Genomic DNA, 25,665 nt, shown 5'->3' on the forward strand with positions numbered 1-25,665 from the left:
GCATAAAAAAAAACCACCCCAATATACTCAACAGTCAAATAAACAATAATCAAATGACAGAGAGAAAAAAAATTTGGATAGTGAGGAAAGAGAACAGAGAGGTGTATATGGATTTAGAGCAGGGGATGGGAATTAGATATATAAGTAGGGTGAAATTTTAACAGGGGGTAAAAAGAAGGAATAGGGAAAATCTAAAGCAGGAAAGGTTAAAGAAACAGGACTTCAAAGAGGGAAAAGTGAGGAGGAGCATTTTGGTGTAAAGGTAAAGTTGACGTAAAGTAAAATGATGCTAAAGGAAAGATGAAAATAGAATTTAGAACACTAATCCCAAAATAAGATAAAGAGAAAATATAATGACACTTTAAAAAAAGATAAAATGGTAGTAGTAATAATACTCGTTAAAAATAAAAATGTAGTAATTAAAAAGGTAAAATCAGGTGATGAAAGAAGAAAAAAATTAGTTTCTTAAGTAAAAGGTGAAAAAAATAAAATAAAAATGCACAGTAGTGAAGTTCCTTCAGTTCCTCTACTCTTCTGTTTTACACACCTTAGTCCTGTCAGGTATTCAGGAGAGTGTTGAGGTACCCTGTGATACACTGTTCCTCCGTGTTGTAAACCACAGTCCTGATTTTAAAGCAGGCCGTATTTGTTTCCCAGACTGCCTTTATTTGTGTTTACAGATGAGTCAGTTTGTGGTTCAGCCTCTGGGTGGCAGTGTTTCTGGATTGACCTCCGAGGCTATAAGTCCTCTCTAGCCAGTAGTTTGGGAGAGCTGTTTCTGCCACAGAGCTGTTTCTTTGATTGTTATTCCCAGCTCTGATTCCCAGGTTCCACAAAAACAACTTTTCCCTGCAGTCTCTGTGAGTGACCCCAATTGGGCGATCCTATGTATTGGGTTTAATAATCAAATGCAAAGATTTAAGGGAGAGAGAGAAAAAAAAGGGACTGAGGAGATGCGTGAGCTCTCGCAACCCTCCACTGTCCAGCTCTGTGCACAGTCTCTTCCACAGGTCCTCTCCCCCTGGCACTAAGCAGCCAGTACACTGGCAAAATCCGAGGCTGCCTTTTTGCACCCAGTCCAGCTATGGGCTTATTTTTAGCATTCCCTTCTGGCGGCAGCCCTGTGAGACCCTTACGCTAGCCCCAAAGGCTGTGGACCTCATGGGGTGCAGACTACCCCTGCGTGCATTCCTCTCTCCAATCTGAATTGCAAACCGCAGCTTTATCAAGGCAAAATCTGACCTTTCTGTGAGGAGGAGCAGGGCTCCTCTGAGTCCACATGTTTGCGCTGCTTTAGATCCAGTGTTTCTGAGTCAGTAGCCAATTCCTGGATGCCGCAGTTGCAGGATCTCTGGATGTATATGCTTCCGAAAACAGCCACTCAAGATGGCATGGACTCCGCAGCTGAGGCAGCCTTTCCGGGAGAGTTTTCAGCTGCAGTCTCCAACAGTCCTCTTTCTCCGGGAGTCCTCTGCCTTTCCAAGCTGAAAACTGTCTCCCAGCTAAATTTCCTCTGCCTATTCGGGCTATATGTTACTCGGTTAAGCTGCTCACCCTATCTGCTCTGGGACAAGGCACGGACATGTCCGTCTATACCGCTGCCATTTTCTCCTCCCTCCTTTTGTTTTGTTTTCTTTTTTTACTTCTGTTTTTCCTCTCCTCGCTTATTCTCTTCTACTAATAGCTTAACTAATTCCAATCACAAACTCAGGCCTCTCTACTCTCTATTCTCCCTTTCCAATAGTAAATGAATACATAGATAGATTAAAAAAGGAGAAAAGTTTTATATATATATTTATATATATATACACTAGAGGCTCGGTGCACAAAAATTTGTGCACTCGGAGGGGTCCCTCAGCCCGGCCTATGCCCTCTTGCAGCCTGGGACCCCTCGGAGGATGTCCACCTGCTGGCTTAGGCTCGCTCCCTTGGAATCGGGCCCAAGCTGGCAATCAGACATCCCTTTGGCAGCCCGGCAGCCCACGGGGGATGTCCACTTGCCAGCAGGGAGCAGACTGAAGCTGCTGTCAGACATCCTTAGTGCTACTGAGGAGGCAGGAGAGGCTCCCGCCACTACCGCTGTGCAGGCAGCCATCAGCCTGGCTTGTGGCTGAGCAAAGATCCCCCTGTGGGAGTGCACTGACCACCAGGGGACAGCTCCTGCATTGAGCATCTGCTCCCTGGTGGTCAGTGTGTGTCATAGTGACCAGTCATTCTGCTGTTAGGGTCAGTTTGCATATTATCCTTTTATTATTTGGATAGAGCCCTGGTGCATGGGTGAGGGCCGGCTGGTTTGCCCTGAAGGATGTCCCAGGTCAGGGTGGGGGTCCTGCTGGGGTGCCTGGCCAGCCTGGGTGAGGGGCTAATGGGTATTTGCAGGCTGGTCACACTCCCTTCAGGGTGGGGGTCCCCACTGGGGCACCTGGCCAGCCTGGGTGAGGGGCTTACGGGTGTTTGCAGGCTGGTCACACCCCCTTCAGGGTGGGGGACCCCACTGGGGTGCCTGGCCAGCCTGGGTGAGGGGCTGAGGGCCATTTTCAGGTTGGCCAAGCCCCCCAGTGATGGAAGCTCCCAGCCTCTCCTTTTTTTCTTTTTTTTAATTCTGGGATTTATTTACCTTCTATAATTGAAACTTTGTAGCCTTTAGTGGAGCTCAGAGCCAGCCAGGGCGGGCGGGAAGCTTGGCTTCCTCCATCACCAGGGGCAACCCAAGCCTCCTGCACACTCCAGCTCCATGGCCACGGCCGGCTGAAAGCAGGTATCTGGGGTTTATTTATCTTCTATAATTGAAACTTTGTTGCCTTGAGTGGAACTCAGAGCCGGCCCCGGCAGGCAGGAAGCTTGTCTTCCTCCATCACTGGGGCAACCAAGCCTCCTTCTTGCTCCAGCTCCATGGCTGCCAGACGCCATCTTTGTTGTGTTAATTTGCATATAGTCACTCTGATTTGCTGGTGGGAGTGGTTTAAGGCATAGCGAAGGTACAGTCAATTTGCATGTTTGTCTTTTATTAGTGTAGATATTATATATATATATATATATATATATATATATATATATACACATACATATATATATATATATACACACATATATATCCTATATAATAAAAGCCTAATATGCAAATTGTCCCTTTGGGCAGTCATTCCACTGGGAGTTTGACCACTTGCTATGATGTGCACTGACCACCAGGGGGCAGCGCAGAACATGGTGGACATCGGTGACATGGCACTGGCAGCGGGTGGCAGAGGTTCTGCCAGCCCCGATGGGCCCCAACAAGAGCAGGACTACAGCAGAATGGTGTGGAGCAGGTGAGTGGCAATGCCAGGCCAAGGCAGGTACAAGTGGGGGCCAATCGCCACACAGATGGCAACCAGCAGCGGCAGCGGGGGGCGGGGGGGGTGCCTTTTGGCTCCCAGTCATTGAGGGATCCAGGCAGGGGGAGTGGGAGGGGCTCCAATTGATCGCCTTGCAAGCGGGATTGTGGAGCAGATGTGGGGGTGGCACCAGGCCAAGTCAGGGTGCCAGGCAGGACTGCGGGGCTGCGAGGCTGGGGATGCAAGCTGGGGCTGCAAGGCTGGGGTCATGAGCAGGGACCCAGTCCTCACAGGCCACCCAGAGTGACCCCATCTGTGCACGAATTCATGCACCAGCCTCTATATATCAATAAATTTATATATATATCAATTTTCTTTTGTATATATACTTTTATATATATATAATTAGAAGCCAGGTGCACGAAATTCATGCATGGGGGGGGGTGTCCCTCAGCCCAGCCTGCACCCTCTCCAATCTGGGACCCCTTGAGGCATGTCTGACTGCCCATTTAGGACTGATCCCATTGGGATCGGTCCTAAATGGGCAGTTGGGACATCCTCTACAATCCAGGACTGTTGGCTCCCAACCACTCGCCTGCCTGATTGCCCCTAACCACTTCTGCCTGCCAGTCTGATCACTCCCTAACCACTCCCCTGCCATCCTGATCGATGCATAACTGCTCCCCTGCCAGCCCGATTTATCCTAACTGCCCTCCCCTGTCAGCCCAATTAAGCCTAACTGTCCTCCCCTGCTGGCCTTGTCACCCCTAACTGCCCTCCCCTGCCAGCCTGGTCACCCCTAACTGTCCTTCCCTGCTGGCCTGGTTACCCTCAACTGCCCTCCCCTGCAGGCCTGGTCCCCCCAACTTCCATCCCCTGCTGGCCATCTTGTGGCAGCCATCTTCTGTCCACATGGGGGCAGCCATCTTGTATGTTGGAGTGATGGTAAATTTGCATATTACCTCTTTCTTATATAGGATATATATATTTTTTTCTTTTTTGTATTTAGTTTTTTACTTTTCTTCTTATACACTCATTCTCTACCCACCTCGTCTATACTGGATTGTGGCTATTTTCCCATTTATTTCCTTGACCTTGTCTTCTGGAAATAAGCTCTGCTTCCTCAGATTCATCTGGCTGTTTATTGTTTGGGGGGTTGTAGTTTACAAATTTTGGATTAGTTATTGTTTGTAGTTTGCATTCATCTCTGGGTGTTTGTTGTTTGCAGTTTTTGGATTAGTTGCTGTTTTATTGAATTTTCTCCCAATATACATATACTTTCCCTCCTTTTTTCTTCTCTTTCTTTCCTCTTTTACATTTTTTTCCTCTTCTCATTTTTGCACACTTTTCTATCCCCTAACTCTCTTTTTTCTGGTGGTCACCTTTATTTGGGGTAATAGTGTTTGGTGCCCTCTACGTTGTGTCTTGTTCTGTTGTATGTTGTGCCTTTCAGTCAATGCAGGAGAGAGAGAGCTACATAACCATACATCCAGAGAGGAGCGATCATGGGGAGACAAAGAAATAGCCCACATACAAAAGAAAAGAAGAAATCACCAGAAAAGGAAGTAAACAAAATGGAGGCAAGCAATATGTCAGAGAAAGAATTCAGAGCAATGGTCATAAGGTCACCGAAAAGAATGGAGGACAAATTCAACATGTGTAAGAACCAAGAGGAAATGAAGAAGAACCAAGAAGAAGTGAAAAATGACATGACTGCAATAAAGAACTCAATAGAAAGCATCAACAGTAGACTAGAAGAAGCAGAGGACCACATCAGTGAGCTAGAAGACAAGGTAGGAAAAAATACCAAAGCAAAGCAGCATCTAGAAAAAAAAACAATAAAAAAAATCAAACACCTGGAAGCTAAATAGTATGCTACTAAACAATGATTGGGTTACTAAAGAGATCAAAGAAGAAATAAAAAGCATCATGGCAACAAATGACAATGAAAACACAACCATCCAACATCTATGAGACACAGTGAAAGTGGTCTTGAGAGGGAAGTTCATAGCTCTACTGGCCTATCTCCAAAAAACAAGTACAATGGCAATAAATTATCTAACCCTACAACTCAAAGAGTTAGAAAGAGAGGAACAAGAAAAGCAGCATAAGCAGAAGGAAGAAAATAATAAAGATCAGAGGGAAGATAAACAATATAGAGACAAAAAAAAAACAATACAAAAGATCAACCAAACCAAAAGCTGGTTCTTTGAAAAGATAAACATGGAAATTCTTTTAAAAAATATTTTTATTGATATTAGAGAGAGGAAAGGAGAGGGAAAGAGAAAAATCAATGAAAAAGAAATTTCAATTGGCCGCTTATTGCATGTCCCTTACTGGGGATCGGTGCCGAAACCTGGGCATGTGCCCTGACCAGGAATCAAACCAGAAACCTGTTGGTGCACAGGCCAATTCGCAACTAACTGAGCCACACAGGCCAGGGAAAATTGGAAATTCTTGATTCTAGAGTCAGAATTTTCATTGCTACAGGCCAGCAGGACTCTGGGTCCATGTGCCCCTTCCAGGCTTATCAGGATACCAACAATCTAGAGTCCCATTTTTAAAAAAATATATTTTATTGATTTTCTACAGAGAGGAAGGGAGAGGGACAGAGAGCCAGAAACATCGATGAGAGAGAAACATCAATTCAGCTGCCTCCTACACATTCCCCACTAGGTAAGTGCCCGCAACCAAGGTAAATGCCCCTGACTGGAGTCAAACCCGGGACCCTTGAATGCACAGGCCGACGCTCTATCCACTGAGCCAAACCGGTTAGGGCTGGAGTCCCATTTTTATATGTTGAGTTCAGCTGTCTCCTTCCCCACCAACGTCAATGTATACAGAGAGCCAGTGCACAAAAAGCACCCACCCTCAACCTCTCCACACACCCCATAGAGGAGGACTGTGCCACTGACATGCCTACCTATATCCTGCTCTCCACTCGCTCCCCACAACCTGGGTGGTAGGGGAGATGAAGCTGGATGTAGGCGTTTCTACCACCAGCAGAACATTATGCTCACTATTGTGATGTGGGTATTTAGAACCATCATCTTTTCCTCTGGGTCTCACATCATCAGCACCAATATGAAGTCATTGGAGCACTCAGCCGCATGGACCCAAGGGGACATTCTGAAGCTGCCTGGACCCTCAATATCTCCTTCAGCCTCTTACAAAACAATTGTACTATCCCCTACATCTTTATGGCACTTCACAGTTGAGAAATCTCTCTAACTGGCATCATCTCATCTAAGCTTTCTGAGCTGTAATGGGTCAGTAGAATAATTTTTAAAAATAAAGGGTGAAATGGGCTCAGAGAAGTTGAGTAAGTTACAGGAGGTCACAGAGAAGTGGGGGATCTCTTGTCCTAGTCTGGAGTCCTTTCCACAACACCAAACAATTATAGACATGGAAACAAATACACTTTTGGAGAAAACTAAAACTCCTTATGGGAATAAGCTTTCCATTACACATTTAGAGATTAAGCCTAAATGCAAACCTTCCCCTGATGGTGGGACAGCATTAACAAACGTACTACAGGCTTCCACATATTTAAAAACATTAAACTAATTCCAGGGTTATAGGCATGATTTAAGACATGGTAGTTAATAGAAAAGTTCTAGATAGAAAATAATTGTAGCAAAATTGTACATCTGTATATATGCACACATTTAGAAAACATATTGCTTTTGATGTTTGTGCCATTTCTTAGTTACCATTCTACATGCTGTGTCCACACCTGCTTCAACCATATACTTTAACCCACCATATTTTTGATTACCTATGACTCTTTTTCAGTTAATTATAACAAGTAAAATGTTTTAACCAATGAAGCACTTTCATGAGTAAAAATCCAGATTTTTAAAATAAGTTTCTAGGAATAGCTCAGTTTTCACATTTAATATCTGAACCTCACATTTACCACAAGTAGCACGAAATTGCTTTTATTTTAAAGAACTGTTATATATTAAGAGCAAAGAGTATAAAATCAATAAATACACTCCCCTGTATCATATAAAATGTGTGTGCCACATTTCCCTAAGAAAGTTCCTGCATTTAGACATCCTGGTCCATATTCACCTGAAAGTCTGAATGTACGCTTTACCCAGCAGTTTTTACCTTTGGGCTTTGGTACATTTCATAGAAAGGAAAATACAGGCAGTGGAAGTAGAGGCAGAAGTAGAAGACTTCGAGCACAAGAGCCCATCAAGTGTATGCTGGGGACAAGTAAAATGAGGACCTCTCCCACTGGGCTTCAGTGGCTAAGGGTGGCAACGGTACAAAACGTGCAAGAAGTCAAAGAAATCCTTTTCCTTAATGGGAAAGACGACACCATGCAACGTGAGTGGAGTGATTAAGAAGAAATGTTTATTGGATTCAATTACTCCGCTGATGGCTCATCTAACTTTCACTTTGTGTTTAAATATTTGCCTGAAAAATGACTTCACATCATTTGTATGGCCTCAAAATGTCAGGACGGTGCGGATACTGAAACACAAAATTAAAGATATTATTTTAATATTTATGTAGTTCACACTCTTCCATGTAAGAGTCCACCCTTGGACTCTTACCTTTGATGTGTCTCAGTGAACAGGTGTCTGTGTTTCCTGCCACTCCATTGCTACCCCTATGCATTCAAGTCAAAGATAGTTCACCTTTTCCGGGTTTGGTCTTGTGTTTTCTCCAACCTTAAATTCAAACCTAAACATGGCTTTCATTTAGGCTTTATTATGCATTAGGATTCTCACAAAACATTTTTAGAGCCTACATGCTTGGCATAATAGTTAACTGAAAACAATAATGGGTAATGAGTTTTTGCTATTTGTCACATACTCCATAGATGTTCCTTGTGTATTTTATCACTTAAATTCAACAATGCTATGAGGCAGACTTTAAAGATTAAAGATTAAAAATACTGAGGCTGCTCTGGCCGGTTTTGCTCAGTGGATAGAGCGTCGGACTGTGAACTGAGAGGTCCCAAGTTCGATTCCGGTCAAGGGCATGTACCGTGGTTGTGGGCACATCCCCAGTGGGGAATGTGCAGGAGGCAGCTGATCAATGTTTCTCTTTCATCCATGTTTCTGACTCTCTGTTCCTCTCCCTTCCTCTCTGTAAAAAATCAATAAAATATATTTTTAAAAAATGCTGAGGCTTAGAGAGATTTGTAACTTGCTCTAGGTCACACATCTAGTGCAAATTGCTGGGATTTAAACCCCAATAAAAAATTGCACAAATTATAAGATGACGGGTATCTTGCCTGAAGGAAGCAATGATGTAACAGTAAACGATGAAGATTTAATAGAGCTCTGATAAAGTGGTGCATAAGGAGATAAAGCTGATTTGTACTTAGAGAGACTCCATTCTTGGGAAGATCAGACATATAACATTTACACTACAACTCATGTTCTTTCTCAGAATCATCTTCTGATGAATAAATACTTTAGAAAAGGTCTTCATGCCTTTAAAAATTATATTAAATATTATATCACATTAATATTTAAAATAACATTTATATTAAAGGTTACATTATATTAAAACAATCCCAATGTAGCTCCACCTACTCCTATATGTAACTTACATTTACAGCCATTAATGTCAACCTTTTTAACTGGCCAGACAGAGGCTTCAGTGACTCCAGGTTATGCTTATGACAGCAGGACTCTGATTCTTTTTCTTAGCAAGGGTGAGTGTAATTTTGTATATAAAGACTAGAGGCCTGGTGCACAAAATTGTGTACTGGTGTGGGTGGCTGGGGCGAGGGGGCACAGCTGTTCTGGTAGTTCCACTGTTTGGTCGATTTGCATGTCACCCTTTTATTATATAGGATGAGTGGCTTTGATCATTTAGATTCACTGTAACCAACATATGTAATTTCATTTCAGCAGAACTGGAAATGCAAAACAACTGTTCCTAGCTTCTCACAATATGATCTTAAATGTTCTGCATGCAAAGACTGAACTAGTCATCTAAAACCAAGGCACTCCAATGTTTTTCTCATACTTTCACCTCTTTTCTCTATTAATCAAACCCCCACCATAAAAGGAAACTTAAAAACTACCTCTTTCCAGAACGAAGCAGGTCAAATGCTTCATTTATTTTCTCAAAAGGTAAAACATGGGTTATTAATGGGTCGAATGAATACTTCTTAGCCATAAAGTCAGTCACAAGTTTGGGGACGGAATCTTTACTCTTAAAGCCTGAAAAGAACATGACATCATTGTTAGGGGCAGCCAGGGGTAAGAGAACTGGAGAGGAGACTTTCTGAGTAGAATTCAAGTGGAAGTTCTACTGCTACTTACTTGTACGAAGACTACTATTACTGAGGTCAGTGAGAGACCGAGTGCTCCAATATCCTCTTGCAGTGGTTAGACTTTTTGTTGTTGTTGTTACTTTAAAAAATCTGACGAGCTAAGCTAGGGTCCTTAGTTATTAGCTCTCTCACAGAGAAATTATTGTATGCATGGTTATTCCCAAAGGCAAGGAGCAAAATGTGCAGCTGTCTAGATTTGGGCAATGAGAGTAACCATGAATTATTGCTATGGACTTCCTGTGTCCTCCTAGGTATATTTCATGCCTTGTGCAGTCACATGTATAAAGAGAAGTGGTACTGAAAGACCCTAGATTATGGGGACACCAGAAAAGCCTGTCTTGGGAATGTGTGTATTAGTTCTACATCTAGTTGATTTGGAGCCTGTAGATGTATTGGAGCCTATTAATTTATTTCAAACATTTTGCTTTTTAAAACCTGGCTTTGTCACTTGATGAAGGGGAGAAATCCTGAGATTAATAAGAATTCAGCCCAATTAGAAGGCAAAGGAGGGTGGCGGTGGGCAGGGGTAAGAGGTCAACCAAAGGACTTGTATGCATGCATGTAAGCATAGCCAATGGACATAGACAGTGGGGGGGGGGGGGGTGAGTGCATGTGCTAGGTGTCAGGAGAAGGCGGGGAGAAGTCAATGGGGGAAAAAGGCGACATGTAATACTTTCAACAATAAAAAATTTAAAAAAAAAAAGAACTCAGCCCTCAAGCCTAAATACATACCACCAAAAATTGCTCCTGTCCAGGTACGTCCACCCAATAGCAGCATGGGGTTCAGAGAGAGATTCTTGGAATCAGGAGGTACTCCCACAATGACGCTTACGCCATATGCCTCTTGACAGCTTTCCAAGGCAGCCAGCTGGAATAAAATTAATATCTGGCATCAGTGAAGTGGACTTTCTGATAGTCCTCATTCATGGTACATGGTATCATGTAATTTTGATTTTGCTACATTGCAAACATGTGGAGGGAAGAGACTATATATCTTTGGCTTCTTCGATCCCATTATGCCCAGAATAGTGCTGTGGTTTTAGGAAATGTCCAGAAAACACTTTTTGAATGAGACAATGGGTGAATGAATTTGTGTACACTTAATTCTTCCTTAATAATGTAATGAAGAGGCAAATGTTATTACAAATATATCTATTTAAAGCCCGATTCCTCAAATACAAGTAATGTTTTGTCATCACCCAATTGTCAGGCAATCTATGAGTTGGTTAACTCATTTTCATTTGCATATTAAATAGTATTTTGAACTCAGTACTTTAAATCAGGTGTTCTGATGGTGAATAAGATATAAGATCAATTATATCATCACAATTTGTCTTTTGTCCACTTTATGGTCTCCCTTTTTAATGGTCCCCTACAGTACTCTCCTTTTCTAATATGGACAATTTTTCTGTATTTTTTCCAGCTTTGTTGAGGTATAATTGTCAAATAAAAATTGTATAAATGTAGGCTATACAACATGATCTGTAGCGTGTAAATATGATGATTTACTATACATATGCAACATGAAATGACTAGTACAATCAAGTTGACGTTACCTCACATGGTTACCATTTTCTTTTTTATAGTAAGAACACTTAAGATCTATTCCCATTGCAAACTTGAAGAACAGAATATAATATTATTGACCATAATCACTATATTGTACATTAGAGCCTCAGACTTTACTCATCTTATAACTCTCATTTGTACCCTTTACCAACATTTCCTCATTTCCTACCTCAACCCCAGCCCTGGCAACCACCATTGTACTCAGTGGTTCTAAGACTTCAACTTTATTCCACATATAAAGGAGATCATAAAGTATTTGTCTGCCTGTGTGTGGCTTATTTTACTTAGCGTAATGTCCCCAGCATTACTTATGTTGTTGCAAATGGCAGGATTTTCCTCTTTTTAAGGCTGAATAATATGCCACCATATACATATCACAATTTCTAAATTTTTTTTTAATATATTTTATTGATTTCTTACAGAGAGGAAGGGAGAGAGATAGAGAGCCAGAAACATCGATGAGAGAGAAATACCGATCAGATGCCTCCTGCACATCCCCCACTGGGGATGTGCCCGCAACCCAGGTACATGCCCTTGACTGGAATCGAACCTGGGACCCTTCAGTCCACAAGCCAAGGCTCTATCCACTGAGCCAAACCGGTTTCGGCCACAATTTCTTTATTCACTCATCAGTTGACAGACACTTAGGTTGTTTTCACATTTTGGTTATTGTGAATAACGCTGCAGTAAACATAGGGGTGCAGAAATCTATTCAAGGTAGTGATTTCATTTTCTTCGGATATATACCTAGAAGTGGGGTTACTAGATCATACCATAGTTTTATTTTTAATTTTCTAAGGACCCTTTATACTGCTTTTCAAAATGTTGAACCACTTTACATTTCCACTAACAGTGCACAAGGGTTGCCTTGTCTCCACACCCCTGCCAATACCATTTCTTGACCCTTTGATAACAGCCATCCTAACAGGAGTGGTGAGGTATTGTCTCTGTAATTTTGATTTGCACTGCCCTGATGATTAATCATGGTGAGCACTTTGTAATATACCTGCTGGACTGAAATGAACATGTATTAAATGGGCTCTTACCTCCCAAAAATGTATACAGTGCATTGATTTTACTTTAAACTATACCTATAATTCTGAAACTCCAAAAGAAAGCCTTCCTCTTCCAGTCAGGGCTTTAAACATGTTGTAGTAGGACACTTTTTCAGGATCTCCCAGCTATATATACTGACCAGTGACCTGGTGCACAAAATTCGTGCACATTAAAAGGGAATTAATTAGAGGAAATATTTTAATATTGCTATTTGCCCTTTCTCTATAATAGAAGTGTCAGAGATGAAAGAAAATTAGTAAAATGTATATGAAAATCTTCCTCCTGTCAGAGTCTGGGGCATGCCGTGGGACCCAGACTCAAGTCCTCACCCACCCGCGTGCACCTCAAAATTGCACGAGACCCAGACCTGGCCAGCCCCACCCCCATTGGGCTAGATCCAGACCCGGCTGGCCCCACCCCCATCAAGCCCCACCCAGTGGGGGTGGGGAGGCTCGAAATCAGGTCACCTGTCCTGGCGTCTGGGTGGGGGGGCACGGCCTGAGTTCCCCTGGGCTGGGGGGTGCACCTTGAGGTCCTCTGGCCCAGGCCAGGGGGCACACCTTGAGGTCCCTGTCAAGCCCTGCTGGGCAGGGGACATGCCCACAGGTCCCCCAGCCCGGTGCCAGGGCAGGGGACACTGCCTGAGATCCCCTGGCCCAGGCCAGGGCAGGGGGCACACCTTGAGGTTCCCTGTCAAGCCCTGTTGGTGGGGGAAGTGGATTGAGGGGGAGGCCTAAGGTCCCCCGGCCTGGCGCCAAGGTCGGGGGCATGGCCTGAGGCGCCCTGTCAAGCCCCACCAGGTTGGGAACACAGCATTCAGGTCCCTGCTGATTGCTCCTTAAGGCTCATTACGGGAACTTGGCCTCCGCTGTGGGTGCAGCCATCTTGTGTAACAGAATCCCTGCCTCTGCTGCAGGTGTAGCCATCTTGACCTTTACAGCGTGATAGTCAATTTGCATATTCCCTCTTTACTAGATAAGATTAATCCTTTGGTTTTGGAGTATGACATCTGGAAAACCAGATGACCGTGGGACATGTGGTTACCAGACATTTGGTATCTTCAGATAAAGTAACAATCCAATCCCACATGAGGAATTGGAAGGAATTTAGCTGGAGATGGCTTCCTCATGGTAATTGACCATGTTTGTAATTATTTGACAGTAATGTTATGTATGTTGTAGAGATGATGGAAGCACTGCATCACTGAAAACATTACTTCCTATCAGTAGCACCAGATAATATTTAGTAAGAGCTTTCCACTGGACAAGTGGCACTGTGCTAAGTATTTTATATGCATTGTCTCATGTAATCCATAGATATGTATTTCTTATACTTTTTGGTGAAAAAATCTGTTGACTTTTAAAAGTATTCAGTCTAACACATAGATTTGGCGCTTAATATGTGTGCCAGGCACTGGGCTGTATGCTGTGGTGAATGGGGCCTGTTTTATGTTAATAAAATGATACTTGTCTTAAATTGCTATTTCTTTTGAGCAAATTGTGATTTATGAAAAAAATCAGAAGTCATTAAAACAAAAATTATTAAACCATTTTGTTTAAAAATGTGAGGAGAAATTGAAAAATAAGATTTTTCAATTTGAGAACAGCATTAGTATTATTTATGTTTACTTAATTTGAATATTATAACTAAAAGTTAACAAAGTAAATTTTAAATGGCCTAATACTCTAAAAGGGAAATATTACTTGAACTAGGATGGCATAACTGATGGAATAAAACATTTCTTATAATAATAAATAATCCAGGCATTAAATAGGAGATGAAACATCACTACTCATAGTTTGAAAAATATTCTGTACATATAATATTCATATTCTGCTGCCTAAAATCACTCTCCAGAATGCAGAAACACGCATTTCATGGCATTCCATGGCACATACATACCATGGTGTCAAGCCGACCAACGACTTCAAATGAAAAATCCACACCTCCACCGCTCATTTCCTTCAGCACCTCGTGGATGGGTTTCTTGAAGTCCTCTGGGCTGATGCACTCGGTGGCGCCCAGTTGCTTTGCCTTCGCATATTTGTCTTTGTTGATGTCCACCCCAATGATCCTGGCTGCTCCAGCCGCTTTACAGCCCATGACAACCGACAGGCCGACTCCTCCAAGGCCAAACACCGCACAGGTGGAGCCTGGGGTCACCTGTGTTTCAGAAAATGCAAAAATGGATTAGGTAATGATTGTTGTATAAAGTGTCCTGTCTTACCCATTATCAGGACTATTCAGACTACTATGTCCAACTTGCTGTCAAAACCTGTTTTGGCTTCAGTTGTTTCGTATTTAAATTGAGGAGTTTAAATCTGTGGTTCTGAACTTTGCCAGACATTAGACCCCCCTGGGGAGCTTTAAAACCTCTCAATGGCCAGGTCACAGCCCATAGCCAATTACATCAGAACCTGTGCAGGTGGGGCCTGGTTCTCAGGTGATTCCAATGGAAAGAAAGCCCAGGCTGGAAGCCAGTGGGTTGAATGATCTCTCAGCTCTAAATGCCAATGACTCCCATCTTGAAGAGAATCTAGGGCCGTGATGGCGAACCTATGACACGCATGTCAGAGGTGACACGCGAACTCATTTTTTTGGTTGATTTTTCTTTGTTAAATGGCATTTAAATATATAAAATAAATATCAAAAATATAAGCCTTTGTTTTACTATGGTTGCAAATATCAAAAAATTTCTATATGTGACACGGCACCAGAGTTAAGTTAGGGTTTTTCAAAATGCTGACTCGCCGAGCTCAAAAGGTTCGCCATCACTTATCTAGGGGCTGAAATCCATTGACAGGCTTCAGTAAATTGTACATACACAGAAGCAATTTTTGGAAATAAAGTAAGTGGGAAAGGTTAATCCATGAGACCAAAAATAATCTAATCAAACGTGCAGCGATTAACTCCATGTTTCCTAAGCTTTAGAACTCATGACTAGTACAATGAGAACAGAAATTAGCTGTAAGGCAGAGAAGAGTTATTCTCAGCTTCAAGTCAAACCTAACAACAGGGGAAATGGAACTGGAAACTTTAAACAGCTTGAGACCAATGTGATCTTAGTGGGTCTTTATCTTTGCTTTTTAAAATACACTAATGAACAATAATGCAATAAAAGTTGGCCTACATTTTAATAATGTATGAGATTCCTTTTCATGAGTGCCCTTGCCTTCTGCTCTGTGTGCAGGCTCAGTTAGACCACCTGCTCAAACAGACAAGGCAAGGGACTTAGTGCTAGAGTCACAGAAATTTGAAAAACATGTGCTCTCAGTTGTTGAAATTGGCTAGGGACTGTTTAATACACCTAGTCAGCTATAGGAGTCAGCCTTCAGTATGGGTAAAATATTCCTTCTGTCCCAAGTAATCATGCATCCTCTGGAGTACAACATCACTTTTTACTTTACTTAAAAAAATGTGAGGCTTGTGACTGTGGTTTTAAAATGCAGGTAACTATATATTCCTAGAGGCCCGGTGCACTAAATTCATGCACTGGGGGTTGGGGGTCCGTCAGCCCAGCCTGGCCCCTCTCACAGTCCAGGAGCCCTCAGTGGCCTAAGCCACAGTCTGGCAGCAGAGGTTCGGAGCAGGCGCCCTGTGTGTGTGTGTGTGTGTGTGTGTCCACAGGTGGCCTGCCCCCAGCCATGTCGGAGGTTTGGAGCAGGCACCCCGTGTGTGTGTGTGTGTGTGTGTGTGTCCACTGGGGGCCTGCCCCCAGCCACACCATGGAGGCTTGGAGCAGGCGCCCCGTGTGTGTTGATCTCTCAGGTTCCTGGCTGTGCCTGCGTGTTTTTCTCTCCCTTCCTCCATTGCTGGGGGCAACCTAAGCCTCCAGCTCCATGGCCGCTTGGCTTCTCCGCTGCAGCCACAGTGAGGCTTTGTTTCTCCACTGCAGCCTTAGCGGAGAAGCCAAGCCTCTTCAGTCTTCAGTCTTCAGTCTTCACTCTTTCTTTTTTAAATATATTTTATTGATTTTTTACAGAGAGGAAGGGAGAGGGATAGAGAGTTAGAAACATTGATGAGAGAGAAACATCGACCAGCTGCCTCCTGCACACTCCCTACTGGGGATGTGCCCGCAACCAAGGTACATGCCCTTTACCGGAATCGAACCTGGGACCCTTGAGTCTGCAGGCCAACGCTCTATCCACTGAGCCAAACCAGTTAGGGCGAGTCTTCACTCTTCACTTGGCCGTAGCCTTCAGTCTTCGCTCCGCACCTGCGTATGCAAATCAACCACCATCTTTGTTGGGTTAATTTGCATACTCATCTGATTGGCTGGCAGGCGTAGTGAAGTGACACCAATTTACATGTTTCTCTTTTATTACTGTAGATTAGTGGCCTGGTGCACGAATTTGTGCACACTGAAAGGAAATTAATTACAAGAAATATTTTAATATTGCTATTCTCCCTTTCTCTATAATAGAAGTGTCAACCAGGGAGGAAGAAAATGGTGGAGGTATAGACAGACGTGTCCCGTGCCTTGTCCAGAAGCAGATAAGGGTGAGTAGCTGAAACGGGTAACATACAGCCCTAATAAACAGAGGATATTCAGCTGGGAGACAGTTTGCAGCTGGGAAAGACAGAGGACTCCCGGAGAAAGGGAACGGTTGGAGATTGCGGCTGAAATCTCTCCCGGAGAGCCGGCTCAGCCTCGGAGAACGTGCCATCTTTAGTGGCTGTTATTGGGAGCATATAAAGCCAAAGACCCGGCATCCACAGCATCCAGAGATCGGCTACTAACCGGGAAACAATGGACCCCAAGCAGCATGACTACATGAACTTAGAGGAACCCTGATTCTCCTCCCGGAAAGGTCAGACTTCCCCTAAAGGTGCAGTTTGCAATTCAGGTTGGAGAGAGGAACGCACACACGCACACATGCGCTGGGGAAATCTGAGCCCCACAAAGTCCGCGGCCATTGGAGCCAGCGTGATCCGCAAGTGTGGAAGGGCTCCCGCAGGGCTGCTGGCAGAAGGGAATGCTAAAAATAAGCCCAGAGCTGGACTGGGTGCAAAAAGCAGCCTTGGATTTTGCCAGTGTGCTGGCTGCTTAGCACTGGGGAAGAGAGGGTTCGCAGAAGGGACTTCACACAGAGCTGAAAGGTGGGGGGTTCTGAATTCGCACAACTTCTCAGGCTCTTGTTCTCTCTCTTCCCATTAAATCTTTGCATTTGATTATTAAACCCAGTACATGGGATTGCCCAGTTGGGGTCACTCGCAGAGACTGCAGGGGAAAGTTGTTTTTGTGGAACCTGGGAAACAGAGTGGAAGTGACGACTAAAGAACAGGTTCTAGGACAGTCGACTCTCCCAAACCAGTTTTAAGTGCGATAGGGAAAATAAACCCAACTGCTGGATAGAGAGGACTTATAGCCTCTGAGGTCAATCCAGAAAAACTGCCACCCAGGGGCTGATCCACGAACTGACTCTTCTGTAAACACAAATAAAGGCAGTCAGGGAAACAAATACGGCCTGCCTTAAAATCAGGACTGTGGTTTACAACACAGAGGAACAGTGTATCGCAGGGAAATTCAACACTCTCCTGAATATCTGGCAGGACTAAGGCGTCCCAGAAAGAAGAGTAGAGGACCTGAAGCACCTTCACTACTGTACATTTTTATTTTTAATTCTTTTTTCACCTTTTAATTAAGAAACTTTTTTTTCATCACCTGATTTTACGCTTTTGATTACTACACTTTTATTTTTAACTAGTATTGTTATTACTACCATTTTACCATTTTTTAAAGTGTCATTTTATTTTCTCTTTATTTTATTTTGGGATTAGTGTTCTACATTCTATTTTCATCATTCCTTTAGCATCATTTTTCTCTACCCCAACTTTACCTTTATGCCAAAACTCTCTTCCTCACTTTTCCCCTTTTGTTGTCCTGTTTCTCTTACCCTATTCCTGCTATAGATTTTCCCTATTCCTTCTTTTAACCCCCTGTCTAAATTTCACCCTACTTACATATCTAATTTCCAATCCGCTGCTCTAAATCCATATACACCTCTCTCTTATCTTTCTTCACTATCCAAACTTTTTTTCTTCTCTGTCGTTTTGTCATGTTTGCTTGATTGTTGAGTATATTGGGTTTTTTTATGCTTGTTTGCCAGATTGTTTTGCTTTTGCTTTTTATTTTCCTGTTGGTTTTTTTTCCTCCGGTTATTTTTGTGCTTCTGTTTTCCCTTGCCTCACTTGATATTAGTGGTTGTTTTTAATTTGCATTCATCTCCAGGGATCTGTTGCTGCAATTGGTTGGAATTAGTGGCAGTACTATTGGAGTTTTCTCCCCATATAAATAGTCTCTTCCCCTCTTCCATTTCATTCTCTCTCTTCTCTCTCTTACTTTTTTTCTCCCTTTTCCCAATTTCATTTTTACACTCCTTTTTTTTCCTTTTCTCTTTTATCTTTTTCTCTTCTATCTTCCTTACCCCCTAGTTCTCTTTGCTCGGGTGGTAACCTTTATTTGGGGTTATTAATATCGTGAATACATTTGTGTTCAGTGCCTTGTACGTTGTGCCTTGTTGTGTTGTATTTTGTGCCTTTAAATCAACACAGCAGAGAGAGAACTACATAACCAAACATCTGGAGAAGAGAGATCATGGTGAAACAAAGAACCAGCCCACGTATGAAAGAAAAACAGGCATCACCAGAAAAGGAAGTAAATGAAATGGAGGAAATAGAGGCAAGCAACCTGTCAGAGAAAGAATTCACAGAAATGACAATAAGGTGGATGAAAATAATGGAAGACAAATTCAACAATATGTGTAAGAACCAAGAGGAAATGAAGAAAAACCAAGGATAAATGAAATAGGACATCACTGCTATAAAGAACTCAATAGAAAGCATCAACAGTAGACTAGAAGAAGCAGAAGACTGCATCAGTGAGCTAGAAGACAAGGTAGGAAAAAATACCCAAGCAGAGTAGCTTCTAGAAAAAAAAAATTAAAAAGCAGGAGCAGAGCCTAAGAGAACTCTGGGACAACATGAAACAAAACAACATCCGAATAATAGGGGTGCCAGAGGGAGAGGAAACTGAGCAAGGAATAGAAAACCTGTTTGAAAAAATAATGACAGAAAACTTCCCTGATATAGGGAAGTAAAAGCTCACACAAATCCAAGAAGCTAACAGAGTCCCAAACAAAATGAACTCCAAAAGACCGACGCCAAGGCACATTATAATTAAATTGGCAGACACCAATGACAAAGCAAGAATCTTAAAAGCAACCAGAGAGAGAGACAGAAAGTTACCTACAAAGGATCCCCCATCAGGCTAGCAACTGATTTCTCAACAGAAACCCATAAGGCAAGAAGGGAATGGAATGAAATATACAAAGTCATGCAAAGGAAGGGTCTGAATCCAAGAATACTGTACCCAGAAAGGCTATCAATCAAAATTGAGGGTCAAATCAGGAGCTTCATGGACAAAAAAGGACTACAAGAATTTATTACCACCAAACCAGCAATGCAAGAAATGCTAAAGGGTCTGCTGTAAAAAGAAAAAATAGGAAACGAAGAAGGAACACAGGGGTAAAGAATAAAAATGGCGACAAACAAGTATCTATCAATAATAACTTTAAATGTAAAGGATTAAATGCCCCAATCAAAAGACATAGGGTAACTGAGTGGATAAGAAAACATGACCCATATATCTGCTGTCCACAGGAAACCCACCTCAGAAAAAAAGACGCACACAGACTGATGGTGAAGGGATGGAAAAAGGTTTTTCAGGCGAATGGAAGTGGAGAAAAAGCCAGGGTAGCAATACTTACATCTGACAAATTAGATCTCAAAGTGAAGGACATAAAAAGAGATAAGGAAGGCCACTTGATATTACTAAAGGGAGCAATCCAACAAGAAGAAATAACTTTGGTAAACATATACACACCCAATATAAGAGCACCCAAATACATAAGAAAACTTCTGGAGGGGATCAAGGAAGAGATTGACAGCAATACAATCATAGTAGGGGACTTTAACACTCCATTATCACCATTGGACAAATCCTCTAAACAAAAAACCAGCAAAGAAACATCAATCCTAAATGACACACTAGATAAGATGGAATTAATTGACATCTTCACAACATTTCACCCCAAAGCCACAGAATATACATTCTTCTCAAGTGCACATGGGTCATATTCAAAGACAGACCATATATTGGGTCACAGGCAAAGTCTCTTCAAATGAAAGAAAATTGAATTCAGATCAAGCATCTTCTCAGACCACAGTGGCATAAAACTGGGAATCAACAACAATAAAAACAACCCCAAAAAAATCAAACACATGGAAACTAAATAGCACACTATTAAACAATGACTGGGTTACCAGAGAGATCAAAGAAGAAATAAAAAACATCATGGCAACAAATGACAATGAAAACACGACAATCCAAAACCTATGGGACACAGCGAAAGCAGTCTTGAGGGGGAAGTTCATAGCACTACAAGTCTATTGCAAGAAACAAGAAATAATGAGAATAAATTACCTAACTCTACAACTCAAAGAGTTAGAAAGAGAGCAACAAGAAAAGCCCAGTGTAAGCAGAAGGAAGGAAATAATAAAGATCAGAGCGGAGATAAATGACATAGAGACCAAGAAAACATTACAAAAGATCAACAAAACCAAGAGCTGGTTCTTTAAAAGGATAAACAAGATTGATGAACCTCTAGCCAGGCTCACCAAGAAACAAAGTGTGAGGACCCAAATAAACAAAATCAGAAATGAAAGAGGGGAAATAACAACAGACCCCACAGAAATACAAAGGATTGTTGAAAAATACTATGAACGACTCTACTCCAACTAACTACACAATCTGGAGGAAATGGACATATTGCTAGAAAAAAAAACCTTCCAAAACTTAATCAGGAAGAAGCTAAAAGTCTCAATAGGCCAATAACTATGGAAGAAATTGAAGCAGTAATCAAAAAGCTTCCAGCAAACAAAACCCTGGGGCCAGACAACTTCACAGGGGAGTTTTACCAAACATTCAAGGAAGAACTAAAACCTATCCTGCTCAGACTACTCCAAAAAATTCAAGAAGAAGGAACACTTCCAATCTCATTCTATGAAGCCAGCATCACCCTAATACCAAAACCAGACAAAGACAACACAATGAAAGAGAATTACAGACCAATATCCCTCATGAGCATAGATGCTAACATCCTCAACAAAATTTTAGCAAATCGGATCCAGCAGTACATCAGAAAGATCATACACCATGACCAAGTAGGATTTATTCCAGGGATGCCAGGATGGTACAATATCTGCAAATCAATAAACGTAATACATCACATAAACAAATTGAGAGAAAAAAACCACATAGTCATATCAATTGATGCAGAAAAAGCTTTTGACAAAAATCCAACACCCTTTCTTGATAAAAACTCTCAGCAAGGTAGGAATAGAAGGATCATACCTCAACATAATAAAAGCCATATATGACAAACCCACAGCCAACATCATAATCAATGGGAAAAAACTAAAACCATTTCCCCTAAAAACAGGAACAAGACAGGGATGCCCCCTCTCACCACTCCTGTTCAACATAGTACTGGAAGTACTAGCCATTGCAATAAGACAAGAAGAAGAAATAAAAGACATCAAAATTGGAAAAGAGGAAGTAAAACTCTCCTTATTTGCAGATGACATGATATTATACATAAAAAACCTTTAAGACTCCATCAAGGATCTTAAGAAGTGCTGCAACCATCCATACCTCTTTCCTGTGGCTGCTATGGAGTCCCCAAAACTCCCCAGTGGGGCTTATGAGGGTGGGGCACTTATTAAGTCATCTGGGAAGCTCATGCTGCTGCAGAAGATGCTGCGGAAGCTAAAGGAGCAAGGACACAGAGTACTCATCTTCTCCCAGATGACCAAAATGTTAGACTTGCTAGAGGATTTCTTAGACTACGAAGGGTACAAGTATGAGCACATTGATGGTGGCATCACTGGTGCCCTGAGGCAGGAGGCCATTGATAGATTCAATGCTCCTGGGGCCCAACAATTCTGCTTCCTCCTGTCCACCCGGGCTGGGGGCTTGGGCATCAATCTGGCCACTGCAGACACTGTCATCATCTTCGATTTCTGACTGGAACCCTCATAATGACATCCAGGCCTTTAGCCGCGCTCAACGAAACAGCCAGGCCAACAAAGTAATGATTTACCGGTTTGTGACTCGTGCATCAGTGGAAGAGCGAATCACACAAGTGGCCAAGAGAAAGATGATGCTGACACATCTGGTAGTGCGTCCTGGGCTGGGCTCCAAGGCGGGCTCCATGTCCAAGCAGGAGCTGGATGACATCCTCAAATTTGGCACTGAAGAACTATTTAAGGATGAAAACGAGGGGGAGAACAAGGAGGAGGATAGCAGTGTGATTCACTATGACAATGAGGCCATTGCTCGGCTGTTGGACCGAAACCAGGATGCAATTGAAGACACTGATGTGCAGAATATGAACGAATATCTCAGTTCCTTCAAGGTGGCCCAGTATGTGGTGCGGGAGGGAGACAAGATTGAGGAGATCATCAAGCAGGAGGAGAATGTGGATCCTGACTACTGGGAAAAGCTGCTGAGGCATCACTATGAGCAACAACAGGACGACCTAGCCTGGAATCTCGGCAAAGGCAAGCAGGTTCGCAAGCAAGATAACTATAATGATGCTGCTCAAGAGGACCAAGATAACCAGTCAGAATACTCAGTGGGATCAGAGGAGGAGGATGAAGACTTTGATGAGCGTCCTGAAGGGCTTCGACAGTCAAAGAGGCAGCTCCGGAATGAAAAAGATAAGCCACTGCCTCCACTGCTGGCTCGCGTTGGGGGCAACATTGAGGTGTTGGGATTCAACACCCGTCAGCGGAAGGCTTTCCTCAATGCTGTGATGCGCTGGGGGATGCCACCGCAGGATGCCTTCACTACTCAGTGGCTGGTGCGAGACCTAAGGGGCAAGACTGAGAACGAGTTCAAGGCCTACGTGTCTTTGTTCGTGCGCCATCTCTGTGAGTCCGGGGCAGATGGCTCTGAAACATTTGCTGACGGGGTCCCTCGGTAGGGCCTGAGTCGCCAGCAAGTATTGACCCGCATTGGAGTCATGTCTCTCATCAAGAAGAAGGTACAAGAGTTTGAGCACATCAATGGGCGCTGGTCAGTGCCTGAGCTGATGCCTGACCCCAGTGCTGACTCCAAGCGCTCCTCCAGAGCCACCTCTCCTACCAAAACGTCTCCCACCACCCCCGAGGCTTCTGCTGCCAACAGTCCCTGCACCTCTAAACCTGCTACTCCAGCTCCAAGTGAGAAAGGAGATGGCATAAGGACACCACTTGAGAAGGATGAAGCTGAAAACCAGGAGGAGAAGCCAGAGAAGAATAGCAAAATTGGGGAGAAGATGGAGACAGAGGCTGATGCCCCCAGCCCAGCCCTATCGCTTGGGGAACAGCTGGAATCAAGGAAGATTCCTCTAGAGGATGAGGAGCAGGGGTAGCTGGAGAGATGGAGCCTGAACCTGGGTACCGGGGGGACAGAGAGAAGTCAGCCACAGAGTCGATGCCAGGAGAGAGCGGGGAGAGGAGAAGCCGTTGGATGGACAGGAACACAGGGGAAACAGGGGATTTGGGCAAGAGAGAAGATGTTAAAGGCGGCCGGGAGCTTCGATCTGGGCCTCGTGACGAGCCACGATCCACTGGGCGACGTGAGAAGAAGGCAGAGAAGCCGCGGTTCATGTTCAATATTGCAGATGGTGGCTTTACAGAGCTTCACACACTGTGGCAGAATGAGGAACGGGCAGCTATTTCCTCGGGGAAACTCAGTGAAATCTGGCACCGAAGACATGACTATTGGCTTCTGGCTGGGATTGTTCTCCATGGCTGTGCACGGTGGCAGGACATCCAGAATGATACTCAGTTTGCCATTATCAATGAGCCATTTAAAACTGAAGCCAATAAGGGGAACTTTCTGGAGATGAAAAATAAGTTTCTGGCCCGGAGATTCAAGCTCCTGGAGCAGGCGCTGGTGATTGAGGAGCAGCTTCGGCGGGCGGCCTACCTGAACCTATCACAGGAGCCGGCGCACCCCGCCATGGCCCTCCACGCCCGCTTCGCCGAGGCCGAGTGCCTGGCTGAGAGCCACCAGCACCTCTCCAAGGAGTCGCTGGCAGGGAACAAGGGTAAGGGCCGCGGCGGCCCCGCGCGGGGGAGGGCCCACAACGCTGCTTCTGAACCAGCTGGAGGAGTTGCTGAGCGACATGAAGGCAGAGGTGACCCGCCTGCCGGCCACGCTGTCTCGAATATCCCCTATCGCAGCCCGCCTTCAGATGTCCGAGCGCAGCATCCTCAGCCAGCTGGCCAGCAAGGGCACTGAGCCTCACCCCACACCGGTCTTTCCCCCGGGTCCCTACGCTACACCTCCGGGGTACGGGGCGGCCTTCAGCACCGCTCCCATAGGGGCTCTGGCCGCCGGAGGCGCCAATTACAGCCAGATGCCTGCAGGGTCCTTCATCACAGCCGCCACCAACGGCCCTCCAGTGCTGGTGAAGAAGAAGGAAATGGTGGGGGCATTAGTGTCAGACGGGCTGGATCGGAAGGAGCCCCGAGCTGGGGCGGTGATCTGTATAGACGACTGACTGGATCCCAGGCCTGCCCTTCACCCAGGCCCCGTGCCAGATGCCGACCCCCAGCTCAGACTCTGGGGTCTGCTGCCAATCCTCCGCTTTCCCCACCCGCTGGGCCACCACTGGGCTAGGAGCCCCTTTGCCCCTCTCTCTGACTCCTCTTTTCAAGAAGGGCCCTTTGTCTGTCTCCACTCCCACACATCTTTCCCACCATGCTTTGAAGACTGTGCTGGTGAGAAGAGGTCTGGGTGGGAATTGGTTAGCAGGGTCTTCCAAGAACCTTTATCCTCCACTGCCAAACATACACAGCTTCCCAATAAATGGTTGTGGCAGGTAAGAGGTGGAGCCTTTATTCCTGCAGGGTGAGCTCCATCTTGTGCAGACGTGGGGGGTTAGCACTGCCTGGCCTTTAGAAACTTCCGGTGGAGGAAAGGAGCTTTGAAGAGAGGAAGGGAACTTTAGATAAGGATGATCATGAGCCCTGGCAGAGCAAAAGGGAAGAGGAGGGGTGGCTGCAGGTTTCCTTCCCTTACCTCTCCTGAAATAGAGTGTGGAGCAGTTAAAGGGAGTCAATTGCTGCTCCGCCTCAGAATAAAGGCGCCATTCACTGGCTCAGTTACCTCCTGTGTACTGGCATCTTGTGTTGGGCATCTTACCCCCTCCACAGGGGCCAAGAACCACCCCTACAAAGAGAGTAATGGTTGGGCGATAACCCCTCAAGCCAAAGAGGAGCTCCCCAATCTGACCTAGGGACCCAGGTGACCTAGAAAGAACACAATGGAGAGAACACAATGGGCCAGATGCTGGGGGAACCCCC

At 44.1% G+C, this 25,665-nt stretch overlaps 1 protein-coding gene and 1 pseudogene across 1 annotated transcript in view; one reads left to right on the forward strand and one right to left on the reverse strand.

The window, feature by feature from the left end:
* Positions 1–7,701: 7,701 nt before the first annotated feature.
* The window catches only part of LOC138993135 (alcohol dehydrogenase E chain-like), a 36,306-nt gene continuing 18,342 nt past the window's right edge, over positions 7,702–25,665 (reverse strand). Inside the window, exons 7-10 of the mRNA XM_070392249.1 lie at positions 14,149–14,409; positions 10,354–10,489; positions 9,370–9,508; positions 7,702–7,799 (exon numbers count right to left, since the gene is read on the reverse strand). Of these exons, the coding sequence (XP_070248350.1) occupies positions 7,775–7,799; positions 9,370–9,508; positions 10,354–10,489; positions 14,149–14,409 (561 nt within the window). The 3' untranslated portion in view covers positions 7,702–7,774. The remainder of the gene's footprint in view (positions 7,800–9,369; positions 9,509–10,353; positions 10,490–14,148; positions 14,410–25,665) is intronic.
* Positions 18,845–25,295, forward strand: LOC138998987 (chromodomain-helicase-DNA-binding protein 3 pseudogene; annotated as a pseudogene).

Source organism: Myotis yumanensis, unplaced genomic scaffold (genome assembly GCF_028538775.1).
Source record: "Myotis yumanensis isolate MYYU_CA2020_CCGP unplaced genomic scaffold, mMyoYum1.0.hap1 SCAF_1, whole genome shotgun sequence".
NCBI classification, from domain to species: Eukaryota; Metazoa; Chordata; class Mammalia; order Chiroptera; family Vespertilionidae; genus Myotis; species Myotis yumanensis.